Genomic DNA, 13,747 nt, shown 5'->3' with positions numbered 1-13,747 from the left:
GGAAGCTTTTACGGAAATGGGTAAAAGTTAGCAACGACACGTTTGCAAAGTTTGTCTTTTTGCCTGAAGGATGGGAGGAATACTACATTTAGCTTGTGGCGAAAAATTTTTGATCGTATTCTTTTTTTTCTTTTTTATTGTTTAGCTGTTGGCGCTTTACAAAAGCTAGGAAAACTCTCCCGAGCGAGCACAGTAGAAAGCTTGAATTACTAATATCCATAAAAGAGCAAATCAACAAGATTGTACGTGTGTGTGTATGAGAGAGAAAGGACGAGTGCATAAAGTCTACAATCTTTCCTACGCATTATTATTTATCCCACCACACACTTTGCTAGTGACCCTGGCTCGATGATCGGCAAAAATAGTCATTTTTGCGAAAAACTGCTTAGGAAAAACGCTTTTCGAAAGGAAATCCGCTGAAAAACCAGTTACCATACCATGCACACTTTGTCACAAGCACAAATGCATTCAGAAATAAGTCTATCAAGGAACGAAGCGTTTGTAAAAAAAACTTTACTAGCACCTGCACTCGCACAGTAATCGAAATTCAAGCTAACCAGACTACATAATCTGAAAGAAAAAAATGCTTTAATTTTATTTTATTTTAAATGGTATTTAACAAAAGATACCAGCATTTTTTCCGTTTAGAATTAGTGAAATTGATTGATGTGAATGAGAGTTTGAGTCTTTGTCTTCATAAAAATATTTCCAAAACCCCAACTTTTTAACAAAAATTTACGCGTAGTTGCCATCACTTCTAACCGGATTTTCCAATGCACACTGCACCCGTTGAAAAACCCGTGTAGATACAATACATAATGCTACCGTGTATACACAACAGCCCGACCATGTAGGCGTTTGGAACTTGCGTAGGTACTCGTTTTATGTGTCTCGGAATTAGGGACAAATCGAAAACTCTTTTCGTACCGAAAAAAAAAGAATCAGAGTGCCTTTGTTTTCCTCAAATAACTTTTTCCCATCTTTCGACAAACGGGCGGGCGACCGGACGGTGGCTGTACACGAAATCGCACACGACGCACACAAACACGCGCACTCTAAACATACTAAAGTTTCGAAAGTGGCTTCCACTTCGGTTGAAGGAAATGGCCGGCTGGATTGATCGTGTCATCGTAGCTGGTTTTTTTCTCGTCTGGAAGAAATTAAGTACCATCATAATTCAATCAGTTGTAATATTATTTACTTTAGTTTTATTTATAAAGGAATTTTATTACTGTGTAAAATACCAAAAACAGAATCAAATCGTCCTGTGTCTGTGTAAATTAATTTTTCAATATTTTATGATTCAGATCAACGATTGTCGTCGAATCAAATGATAATAACGAGTTAAATCAACATGTTGTTTTGCACACTTATTATTTAGTTTAGTTTAGTTTAATTCAGTGAAATTAGTAGATCGTTAAGGATATGTGAGTCCGTTTATTTAATGCATATCTAGCTTCAGTTTGTGTATTATTATGTTTACTGTATATTGTCTACCGAAGAAACGAAAACTAATAAATATTTACTATTACAATAGCTGGACAGTATTTTGTTAATAAACGGGATTCTGTAACTTCTTTTTGGTCGATGACATTCTTATGTTTAGTTGTTTCGCTTTGAGTGAGCCTCGTATGATAGCTGTTCTTTGTCATCTGGTAGTGTGGTTGCTAAGATTTTCTCGCATTTTCACGTTTTTAAAATAAGCATAATTATGGCCAGAACCTAACAGCTTTTAAGCAGAATTTTAATATAACATTTAATAATATAACAACACAGACTAGTGGAGGGTACAGTCTTGTTCTGTCGCCAAGAAATTATTTCGTAAATAAAACAACCAATCGAGATATTTTTATTTAATCAACAAAGGAAAAAGGTTGAAAAATGTGGGCTTAGAGTGTCTCAACGCTCTGTTTAAAAATACGTTTCAATTTAGTCTCCGTTATTTATTTAAAAATGACAAGTAAAGTTACAGTCAGATATAGTTATAATCGAGCGTGCATTCTAATTTTTACGATGATGGAATATGTGGAACTCCTCCTATTGATAATAATACTTTAGTTCTCACGACCTGGAGCTACTTTTCGAGTGGTTAGATTCGTTCTTGCGTTGGTAAAGTCCTTCAAGATCAAAACACTGTCATTGGTTTCTTGGTACGTCAAACTAGAGCCTCCACAGTAACCAGAAAGAAGCAGCCAAATTCTAGCTGTATCAGATTTTCTCTGTATATTGTTATTCTTGAGTCCCACAAGGGAGCCACATGGAACCCTTATTATTCGCAATGCTCTTTAACAACGTAATGACGCTGTGCCTTCGAAGGAGTAGAAAAATGATTCAACAAAACAACGTAGACATTTGTGACAAAATGACAAAGCGTTACTTTTGATCTCTTTGATTCAAATTAAAGAAAAAAAATTTTTTCAAGAATAAATTCTATTTATTTTATTCACGGTGCATACGTTTTTCGCCCAAAACTTGCAGGCTTCATCAGTGTCTATTTTCGAACTTAGCAGTTGGGGTTCTCACTCACGATCTTTCGGTTGGTACCCGACTGTTTTACTAATTAAACTATCGTCGCCTGCTATATGATTGATACGACGCCCGGGAGTGATAGAATTGGGAGAATAAAACAACATTAGGTATTAGACTACGTAATATAGCGGCCTTCGTCATTTTCTGAAATAGGCAATATTGGTTTCATCGCCACTCTGGTACCCCTAGGCATTGCTGATTGTTCTTCACGTTCGATGCAGTTCGGTAGGGATGCATGAAATCGACCTGGTGACGACGTTCCATGTACCCTAATCGAGGCACATTTCCTCAATAGTGTTATTCTACGCTTTGCTTACTCTGGCGTATCCATCACTTTTTGTTTACCCAGGCCAAGAAAACCGGTATTAGTTATCTACTGAGTTTCACTCCTAATACCACTTGACTATTCAAACAGCTCTCATAGCTTTTCATATTTTTCTGCGGCCCCTCCGCTTATAGCATTCACTCCAAGCAATACTGCGCGGAGTAGGTAGTAGGCTACTAGTCAGTGAAAGTCGCAGCAGAAAACTCGTTTGATTTCGCAGCCATATCTTTGTTACGCCATGAGCATACCAAGAAAATTTGAATTTTTCAACCAATTCAAATTCCTTATCCAACTCTACCTAAACGCCAACACCATTAGGACTTCTCCATTATTCATTCACAAGTTTATGATCCCTCTAACTCTCTCTTAAATCAGTTGCGTTGGAAACCCCATATGTGCATGTTCTGTTACAGTTAATTCGGTTGATGAACTAGATCGTACGCCGTCTTGAAATCCACAAACTGATTTTGAGTTGGATGACACTGTCGGGATTGAATTTAACCTTCTATTTCCCAACCTTGCCTGGATAGAGGTGATATCTCTATAAATCTTAATTAAACCTGATACTGTTTTATTCACATCCGCGGATTGAACCAAGCTATAATGGGAGTAAATTATAACCGGATTCGAATCCAACTTTTCCAGTTGGACCATTATAGCTTGGTTCAATCCGCGGATCTCCCTGGTTAGGTAAAGATGAATGACCTACGAACCTAATAAGCATTACTACAATGATCCTTTCGTATCTAATTTTCCGCTCTTTCCCCTTCACGTTTGTTCTACTCTCTTCGGAGACTATAAACACCTTTATTTCATTACATCCTTCTACTGTTTCCTCCGCCCATTAGAAAGACTAATTAATGCCTTACCTCATTATAAAGGTCAAGACAACAAAACATGAGGTTGATCTGTTCGTATTACAGTTCTACAGTCTAATCTATATATTCAAATACAACTTCATCTTTTTCTTCTATCAGTAAAGAGCCGGGGTGGCTTGTGCTGTATGAAGAATTCCTCTTCACCGTACAGCGTCCTGGGCTACTCGTCTCTAGTTCGTTGAGCGTCTCGACACATGCGAGTCGGGTTAAACTTGATCGAGCCTTTTGTCCAGCGCCTCTGTGGTTCATAGGTACACGGGTACCAGCGAGCCACATGCCCTGGCGGGTGTTGTGGGTTCGAATCCGGTTATTATCTCAAATTATAGCTTGGTTCGACCCATGCACCTTCCTGCATTGGACAAAAGGTTGGAGTCATAACGACAACTTGTTAAGCGTAGTTACATATTACCCCCCTCCCCCTTCCTTTCCACTCTTTCCCCTCCATTCCCAAAAATCCTTCTTCATTACTTTCCCTTACCGTCCCTTCATAAATTGTAGAACCATCGTTTCAAAAAATATTGATCGAGCCATCTAGCTTGTTGGGCCTTCTATTCCTGGTGCCGGTGGTTTCTTGAAGAATACAAATTTCACTGCACAGTTGTCCAGCATCCTGCGTCGTGGCCGGCCCACCGTAATATCCAAGTTTTCGCCAGCAGCACGATGGCAATCTTTCCGAGTATTGCCTGCATCACATGGTTCATACACCTACGTCACTCTCCGCTTTTCGTTTATATTTCGCCAACAATAGTCTTCAAAACCATTAGTTTAAACAAGGCAATTGCACGGATGTCTTCCGGAAGCAAAGTTACTTGCCCTTATTCTGCGAGTCACGTGACTCAATACGACAATTGTCACTCGGCGTGACTAGCCACGGCGAGTCGAGTCACCTAGGTGACAGCCGAGTCACCTAGGTAAGAAACCCCTGTCACCTAAATGTCACCTGATTCGCGGTGACTCCAAATAGTCACGTCACTCGCCTCGCAGAATAAGGGTGACTGTCTCAAGTCCGTAGTGGATCCGGGCCGATTAGCGTTTTGTACATCGTCAACTTTGTGCGACGGCGGCTGCTTGATCGAAGCGTCTTGTGAAGGCCCGACTTCCAGCTGTAGCGTGTCGTTGAATCTCCTTACTAGAGAGACGTATTATTGTCGGCGGTGACCAGAGATCCCAAATATACTCATCAACCACTTCTAGTTCATCGTCGACAACTACAGTAACCGTCGTGGGAGGCGAATATTGTTTTCTCTGGTGCATACCATATATTTGGTTTTCGACGCGTTGATTTATCCTCCTTGCCTCCGTTTTTAGTCTGGCGTAGATTGGCGTTCGCCGACCCAAGGTTACTAGTAATGATGTCCAGGTCCTCCTACGAAGGCTAAGAGTTGGCTAAGTTCGTTGTTCCGATGCTTTACCGCAACCCTCTGTGCGTTTCGAGAGGACGCGAGTCCTGAAATACTCCAGAACCGCTTTGATCAGCCGCGTCAATTTGCCGTGAAAACGGTTCTCGTGCATTGTCTGCCATAGCTGTTTGCGCTCGACGCAAAGAGGCGCAACCAAGTTGTACTTCTGACTTTTCTGGAGGATTTGTCGGAGAGTGAAAATTTGATCCGTAGTAGCGTTGGCCCCCATAAAACCCTTCGAATTCGTATGTTATTGGGGATGGGCGACGTAACAAAATCTGGGACCTTGTAGGCGGCGTTGATCAACGTAATGCCGCGGTAGTTACAGCAACCGAGCCGGTCGTCCTGTTTATAGGTGGGACAAACCACAACTTCCGTCCACTTTTCCGGTAGTTTCTCCTCGTCCCAAATCCTTGAAAGTGCCGTTGCTATCGGTTTTTGTCCATTTTTATAGAGTTCTGCCGCGTGTCGGTTCTTTTATTTCCAATTGTTTACCGAATCGGGAGCCGGCACGCTGTTATCGTTTGTAGGTTAACTCCTAGGTTAACTTCCATTCCGTTTCCTTCACCATTGAGATGCCCAACGAAGAACTTCTTTCACCTGTCGGCCACTACGCGCTTGTTTATGACCAGGTTTTTCTCCCTCGTCCCTACACATAGTAGGATTTTACGGGTTTGGTTCGCCTTCTCATCGAACTTGCGCGTCTCACTAGCCCGGAATAGTTGTTCTAGCTCTTCATGATCTCTGTCCTCCTTCTGGTGATTTTTCCTCCTTAGGATCGTGGTCAACTCATTCCGTGTTCGTTGAGGCTTAACCAATTTCTCCCTCGAGGCAATGCTTAGATAGTTTATTCAAGCTCTTTTTTGTTCTCCATCGCTTGTTGATATACTTTGTCAAACCAGTCATTACGTGCAGTTCAGATTTGTACTCCTAGCACCGCGGTTGCGGTCTCATTGACATTCGAGGGTCGAAGGACCTAGCTCTACAGAAGAAGGGAGAGCTTTATCCGATTGCAACTCGGCAACTCATGGGTTGCCCAATTGCCGAATTTTTAATCGAGAAGGGCGGCTATGTCACGAGATATAAACATCCAATAGTTTTGAGCGCTCATGTACTGCTGCTTGGTAATGATCCGATTCGATATCCGTACCCTCATGCTCAAATTTTTCAATTTCAATTTTCAAAAGTACGGAAGAAAAGTCGTTTAGCTCTTGCTCTCTCGGACGTTACCTACTTGGAACAGCAAATGTTTATTACGTTGTTTTACTGTAGATCGAGAGACAACTAGGGGGGCTCTGTAGCCGCAAGGTTACCGAGTCTGCATTGACAAGCTAATGGTCATGGGTTCGAATCTTAGTAGAATCAGGCCATTCGATGTCAAAGTGACTTTAGCATGGGTTTACTCTCAGGCCCCTCACCACCCTTCCTTCATGCTGAATTCTATGTTATCCCGATATTGACAGTGCAAAAATGAGACCCTTATTTGCGCCAGGGCTATAATTGGGGACAGCACTGTCATGTGGAACGAGGTGAGTAAAGTAGAGAAAAGCATTGAAGGAAGGGTACCCAATTACACACAAGCACTCATAAAATTCAATAAGCATATCGCTCACTCAATAGCGATTATAGCAAAAATAAATGCAGTGCGGGTTATACATTAAACACCCGGGCGATATCACAATAGATCAAACGATACTGATCGCAGTGATGAGTCGATACTGGAAAAAAAGAGAGACAACCAATGTCGTTTCATAGAGTGTTCGGGTATTCCAAGAAGCGAATTTCTATTCTTACTTGGTTAATTACTGGTCCTGCTCATGTGGGGGTTGAATACCCGTGATGCAGAATATCTCTTTTCCCTGCATCAGAACATGCCTCGCGCAATACACCTTCTCGGCAGTGATACGTTGTGCTACCGTCGCAACAAACGCTATGAACAGTTCGGTGTGTCATCGTATCGGCAATTATCGGTATCATCTCGATTCCGATCGCGTTCAAAGACCTGACGGCTGAGCACAACCCAGTCGTTTGCACCTAGTTAAACAAGTAAGACTTGGGTGATTCTCTGCGACTAGTAATTTGGTGTTGCACAGTCCGTAATAGCTGGGCCTATCCGCCCGGATATAAAATTCATAGACTGAGGTCGTTGCGGGAAACTTGCGCTTTATAAGATGCCAATACTCGGCCACGAAGCGTGTACGTTGAAAGATGGTGACCGACGAGCTCTTAGCGTTTTTTGAGTGTAGGCGCGATCAATTCTTGGCGGTAGAATAGTGAAGTGTGTCGCAAACACATGTATTACGAAATATACCAAGTATACAAAGATGCAGGTATTATAAGGGGACTAGAACACGGCAGGCTACAGTGCAGTGATCTGGCCACGCAGCAAGGATGCCGGAGAGCAGCAAGGATGAGAGACTAGCAAAACCAATTTCTGGGCGATTTCTGGGTAGACCCCGTACTCGTTGGATGAGCGCCAATTCTCGAACAGCTGGTTTTAGGAGTGATTGGAGAGAGGTAGTCGTGGCGACGGCTCGTAAACTCGGCACTGATTCGTTAAACGTATTGTTGCTGAAAAAGTAGGTGAGCAAATAAAGCCTGTCGGTTCAGGAGAGCAATGGTATGAAATCAGGGATCGCTAAAAAGCTGCTGTGAGCTTCTGCCTCTTCGTTGTTCTTGCAGATTCCAACAAGTACTTCTTGCGCAGATTTCGTTCACTCCTCTCTTCAAGGTGTATCCGATCTTCTTACACCTATGTTTCCAAATACCAGATGTTTCGCCTTTCAAATGCGCTTCTGGCGTTCCTGATATGTGCGACTATTATCAGTTTTAGTACTACTATCCAGCGTCGTTTGTCAACCAGGATATTGAAAGGTTTCCAGCTTTTCAAACAGTTGTGTCGCTGCTGTGAAGTTGCAGAGATGGCAAGTGTTCATTACCATTGACTTAGTCTTTCCTACACTGACTGTAAGACCTGCTACCTGGAGGTGTCATTCAGCTTGCTCTGTATATCGATTCGGCGTTGGGCGAGTGAAACAAAGTTGCCTTTTGGGTCAATATACAAATTTAGCTGTTCCATCGGTAGGGGATTCCAACGTAATTCTCGTTTTAGTCTACTGTTAATAACTCCAACTTACTGCAACTACAATGAAACACAGTAGTAACCTTTATACTAAACTTTGTGGAGATAGACTAGCTTATCTAAGTGTGCTCCAGATGTCCGAACGAACACCAGCAAAAGAGAGCCCTGGAATTCGTCAATCTGCTTCAATATGTTGCTAGGCATTGAGTAGAACTGATTTGTAGGATGATGAAGAGATATTTATAGTTTTTATTAACTGAGGGGGCATTCCAGTAACCGTAATGTTGTAGAGCTGAACACTTTCCAGTATGCCTGCTCTCTCGTCCCGTCCCAAGATTGTTTTATAGTTCTGTAATGACAGTGTGATGTGTTACATTATTATTATTTTTTATTTTACGCCTGATAGAATAAAAAATATGCATAGAAAAAAATTACAACACACTTAAAAGTCGAATAAACAAAAAGTCGAAGTGATAAAACAATAGAATCCAAGTTGCTATCGGATCATCTAATACTAGGTATTAGATTTTACTCATACCGGACACCGATAGCCACTGCTCAACGTGAAAATCATTTTCACATTCACCATCAATCACAAGTATTCTCATTTCATTTCCCCTGTAAGCTCATTGTAGCGAACGACTTCACTTCATTTCATGTTTCGCAGTAGTGAACAACAACAGTGACACCGCTTTTTTTCTGCATCACTCTTAATTTAATCAAAACAGTTTGGCAATTGATGTTCATCATTGACTACTTTGTCTTGTGTTTAATTAATTATATAAACAATCAAAAAACTCACCTGTTCGGGATGATTGATCGAATTGCTCTAGATTTAGAAATTGGACACATAAAAACAAAACAAAAAAAAAAACAGAAAATGAAAATATCCATTGATTAATTAATGCATCGTCCAACAACAACGAATCATTTATTGTTGAGCAACCAAAAGCAACTCTCATTGCTCTAATTGTCCCCAAATCGGTTCGGAAACAAGTTTAGTTGCGTGTTTTAGTTTCTTCACATGTTTGTTTCTCGCCAACTGTTTCCTCGGTTTCTTCTCTAGTTGTCTATATTTCGATTTTGGTTTTTGAACGCTCATCTAGCTATCAACTCAGCAAAATTTGTGTGCTATACCTACAGACACTCAAAACTGATGTGCTTGCAATATATGTAGATAAAAAAAAGTAAAACAAAAGATGAAACAAAAGTACAAGAACAATGAAATTTTGTGCGGAATCATATTAATTAAATGTAATCAGTGTATATTTTCTACCAAATGCAGAGAAAATATAAAACCAACAAATTATAACGACTAGCTCATTTGCGAACCATCATCCCATCAAAGACACGCACCTCGCTTTATTCAGCTAAAGCTATTAATCGTACTAATGGTGTTGAGGCAGCACCAACATTTTCACCGCATGCTAAAAACCATTCTACAACAACAACAACAACAACAACAACAACTTCAACAACAACTAACTGCAACATCAAAAACAACAACAACAACAACAACGACAACAACCACAATAAACCTGTTCCGAACCCGTACAACACACAAGAGTTCGACAAGCTGAACGGAAACGCCGGTATCGTCGGTAGTAGCGGAGGAGGTGGAACGGGACCATCGCCAGCAGCAGCGGTTGCCGCCGGTGATAACAACAATCTGCTGCTGCCGGTCAGTGCGACGACGGGTGCCGCGATTCGGATAACCGAGAATCCGCTGCCCGAAAACGTGACATGCTAGAAAAGACACATATCGCGACCGGTGGGACAGACCAGCGGGACCGCCCGGTTCGGTACCGGTTCCGGTCGGTCGTCGTCGTCCCTGCCGGTGGGTAAGTACGGTGATGAAGTGTGGACAAACCGTCGCTATAGGATAGAGAAGGTGCTGTTGAATGCTATATTTTCTATACAGATTTAGGAGGGGAAAGGAAAAAGGGAAATGTCAGAAAAAGAAGAACGGCCAGGGTCCATGAATATGAGAAAGTGCACTGAATGCTTCTAGATTGTGACATATATCTTATAGGATTAGAAACAGTTGGCAGGAAAAAATGATGCTTAATGACGGCACAGACAATGATAAGTGTATGTATGCCCAGCCCAATATGCAAAATGCGCTAAGTGAAGTCACGCGTAACGATGTGACCACGGCGGTACCAGCAGTAGTAACCAGCAGCAGCAGAGTGAAAAGTTTTCAGTTCGCCATGAATAGCACAATGGCGAGGGGCGGTTAAAGGCTTTTCGTCGACTTGGAAAAAATTGTTCTATTTTGGGTTATCTTGTCTAGTTGTTGAGGATGATAAACTTGCACCACTCGAGGGACCCTCGGAGCTCAGGACAGACTTCATATTTTATGGTCAGTAAGTGGCTGTTTAAAGAAGGGACCTTTCAATAATTTTAAAATGTTTTGATTATGAGCACAGAAAACAGACTAACAGGCTCAAAGAAAGTAATCGATTTTTGTGTGTAAAATCTGCCGATGTCGCCCTCCAGATATAGCACAGGGGGCATGGGCAAAATGCTATCTAAAATACGATCCAAAATCTGGCTTAAGATCTAATAAAAATGTGGTCTCAAATCTGGTCCAGAATCTAACCCTAGATTATTCCAAAATTTGAAACAAAATCGGAGACAAATGTGATCCAAAATATAGTCCAAGTCTAGAATCTGGTCCAAAATATGGTCAAAATTCTAATAAAAAAATGTGTTCCTTAATCTGGTTCCAAAATTCCGTTTTGAACCCAAATCCAGAACAAAATTTGACAAAAAAAATGTGATCCAGAATCTAATTCATGGTCCAAAATCTGATCCAAAGTCAAAATTATAGTCCAAAATGGTCTAAAATCTGTTTTAAAATGCATATGGGCCAAAATGTGGACCGAAATACGATCTAAAATCTGATCTTAGACCTGATCTAAATGTGGTCATAAGTATGTTATGAAATGAAATCGATGAAAAAATGTAATCTAGAATTTAATTCAGGTCCACAATATGGTCCCGATCGAAAATCTGGTCTAAAATGTAGTCTAAAATCCAGTCAAAAATGTGGATTAAAATGGGGTCTACAATCTGGTTCAAGTTCAGAATATAATCCACAATCTGATCAAATGTATGGTTCCAAAACTGGTCTATAGTCTGGTCCAGGTCCAGTATCTGATCCTAAATTTGTTACCAAATTCGGACCAAAACCTGATAAAAATGTGGTCTAGAAACTGGTTATCCCTTATCCAAAATCTGATCCAAAAATCTGGCCTGTTCATCTGTGCAGAATTTTGCTCAATTTTGTTCCAAATTTTGGACCAAAATGTGAAACAAAATTTAACAAAAAAATGTGGCCCAGAATCTAAACCAGGTCCACAATATGGGCCAGGTCTATAACTTGGCTCAAAATCTGATCCAAAATGCGGTCCAAAATAAAAATATTACCTAAAATCTGGTATAAAATTCCAAAATCTGAAACAAAAACGGAGGAAAAATGTGGTCCAGAATATAGTCCAGTTCTACAATTCAGTTCAAGTTCACAATCTGGTCCAAATTTGACAAAAAATGCGGTCCAAAATCTGATTAAAAAACTGGTCTAGGTCCATCTCGCCCAAAATCCGATCCAGAATCCGATTGAAAATCGGTTCAAAAAGGTGGTCCAGAATTTAATCCAAAATCTGGTCTAAGTTAAAAATTACAGTCAAAACATGGTAAAATATTGTGTCAAATCTGTTCCAAGATGCAACATATGCGCCAAAATGTTGTTTAAATACGGTCCGAAATGGTCTAAGATCTGATAAAAATGTGGGCTCAAAATCAGATCTGATTCAGGTCAAGAATTTGGCTGTAAATTTGACCTAAAATCTGGTCCAAATCTGATAAAAAATTTGCTGGTCAACGATCAGGTTCTGGTCCAGAATATGATTCAGGTCCAGTCGGAGTCTGGCCCTCCGTCTGATAAAATATGGGATCAAAAAACTGGTCCAGAACTTAGTTCAAATACGTTCCAATGTGGTTCCAAAATATAGACTAAATTCTGGAACAAAATTTGATAAAATTTTTGTGATCCAAAATTTGGTCGCAAATCTGATCTAAAATCTGGTCCAAAATGCGATCTAGAAGAAATCTGGTCCAAAATCTAGTCAAAATAATCCTAATTTTGTCGAGTTCAGGTCCAGGTCTATAATTTGGTTTAGGTCTATAATCTGATCCAACATCTTGTCCACATCTGATAGAAGATGTGGTCTTAAATCTGGTCTAAAATCAGATTAAAGCTGTGGTTCAAAATCTGGTCCAGGTCTATAATCTGGTCTATGATCTAATGGGCTATGGGCAAATCATGGTAAAAGTTAATTAAACAGCAGAAAAACTTCTTTGCCACCCGTGAAATGAGCTCAAATAGCTTCCAAATGTTATCAAAATATTAGAAGAATCAAATCCCATCCTTTCCATACTGTGCGAAATCCAAAAATAGTCTATTTTGCTCAATTCACCCCTAACTACATAGTAAAAACCTAATTAAAGCGAATAAAATTAACTCAGTAATATTAGGAAACGTACGTACATATAGAGTAAGGAGGGGTAAAAGTACGATGCGGGTAAAAGTGCGATTCAATGATTTATCAGTGCGGATTCCGAGTAAATTGACTACATTGGCATGGATGGGTGAGTACTTTGACTGCTTAAATCCATCATAAACATTTGTTGTTTACGAATCGTAGTTGCTGAGTTATGGGTAAAAGTTATTTTAGAACGGTTTTGATGTAATATTTCGTTGTACGGCAAATACGATATCAACAGGAGGATATTACTTATTCACAAATTGTAGTAGCGTTTTACATCACTCATATATCTCTCTTGAAATTGCGGTGAGAAGAATTTACAAAATATATGTTGCTTTTCCATAATTTAATCAAACCCCGTCAAGCGCCTAGCGGGGCAAAAGTTCGATTTATTGACGGGGTAAAAGTTCGATTCATGGATCGAGAATCTAACTCATTTTACTGACGGGACGACGACACTATGCAAGTCCTTGCGACTTGTAAGGTACTGCGGGCGACGCTGTTCGTCCGTCAGCGTTACCTTTAGCCGTGATTCTCAACGAGGTTGTTCGGGGAAAGGTTTCGTTTCTATCACAGAGCGAAAAATTCGTTTGTTTCAAACGAAATTTTTATAACAACCTAAAAATATTTCTGTTTCGAAACGAAATTCTATTTGAATCAAGAAAATAACAGTTTTGAATTAGAAGTAAAGTATTGTCAAATTGAGTTTTCGATGTGGTTGAAACTACATTTTTACCTTTGTTATAGAGTAAGGATGCGATTTAATGATTTATCGGTGCAGATTCGAGTAAATTGACTACATTGGCATTAATGGGTGACTACTTTTACTGCTTGAATCTAATGTAAACTTTGGTTGCTTACGAAGCATAGTTGTTGAGTTATGTGCAAATGTTATTTTAGGGCGGTTTTGATGTAATTTTTTGTTTTACGAGTAATACGATATCAATAGGAGGATATTACTTGTTGAAAATTTGTAGCAGTGT

The 13,747-nt window shown here is 40.2% G+C and overlaps 1 protein-coding gene across 2 annotated transcripts in view; it reads left to right on the top strand.

The window, feature by feature from the left end:
* Positions 1 to 10,324, top strand: part of LOC128741279 (protein NDRG3) — a 120,380-nt gene extending 110,056 nt beyond the window's left edge. Inside the window, exon 11 of one of the 2 annotated variants that reach the window (XM_053836974.1) lies at positions 9,621 to 10,324. In XM_053836974.1, coding sequence (XP_053692949.1) covers positions 9,621 to 9,964 — 344 coding nt within the window. In that variant the 3' untranslated portion in view covers positions 9,965 to 10,324. Of the gene's footprint in view, positions 1 to 145; positions 1,507 to 9,620 lie in introns of those variants that run through there. The other variant, XM_053836973.1, reaches the window with a different exon arrangement.
* The last annotated feature ends 3,423 nt before the right edge of the window (positions 10,325 to 13,747 follow it).

This window comes from Sabethes cyaneus, chromosome 3, assembly GCF_943734655.1.
Source record: "Sabethes cyaneus chromosome 3, idSabCyanKW18_F2, whole genome shotgun sequence".
Classification (NCBI taxonomy): domain Eukaryota; kingdom Metazoa; phylum Arthropoda; class Insecta; order Diptera; family Culicidae; genus Sabethes; species Sabethes cyaneus.
Note: the sequence above shows the minus strand (reverse complement) of the source record. Positions and strands in the feature narration are given on the sequence as shown.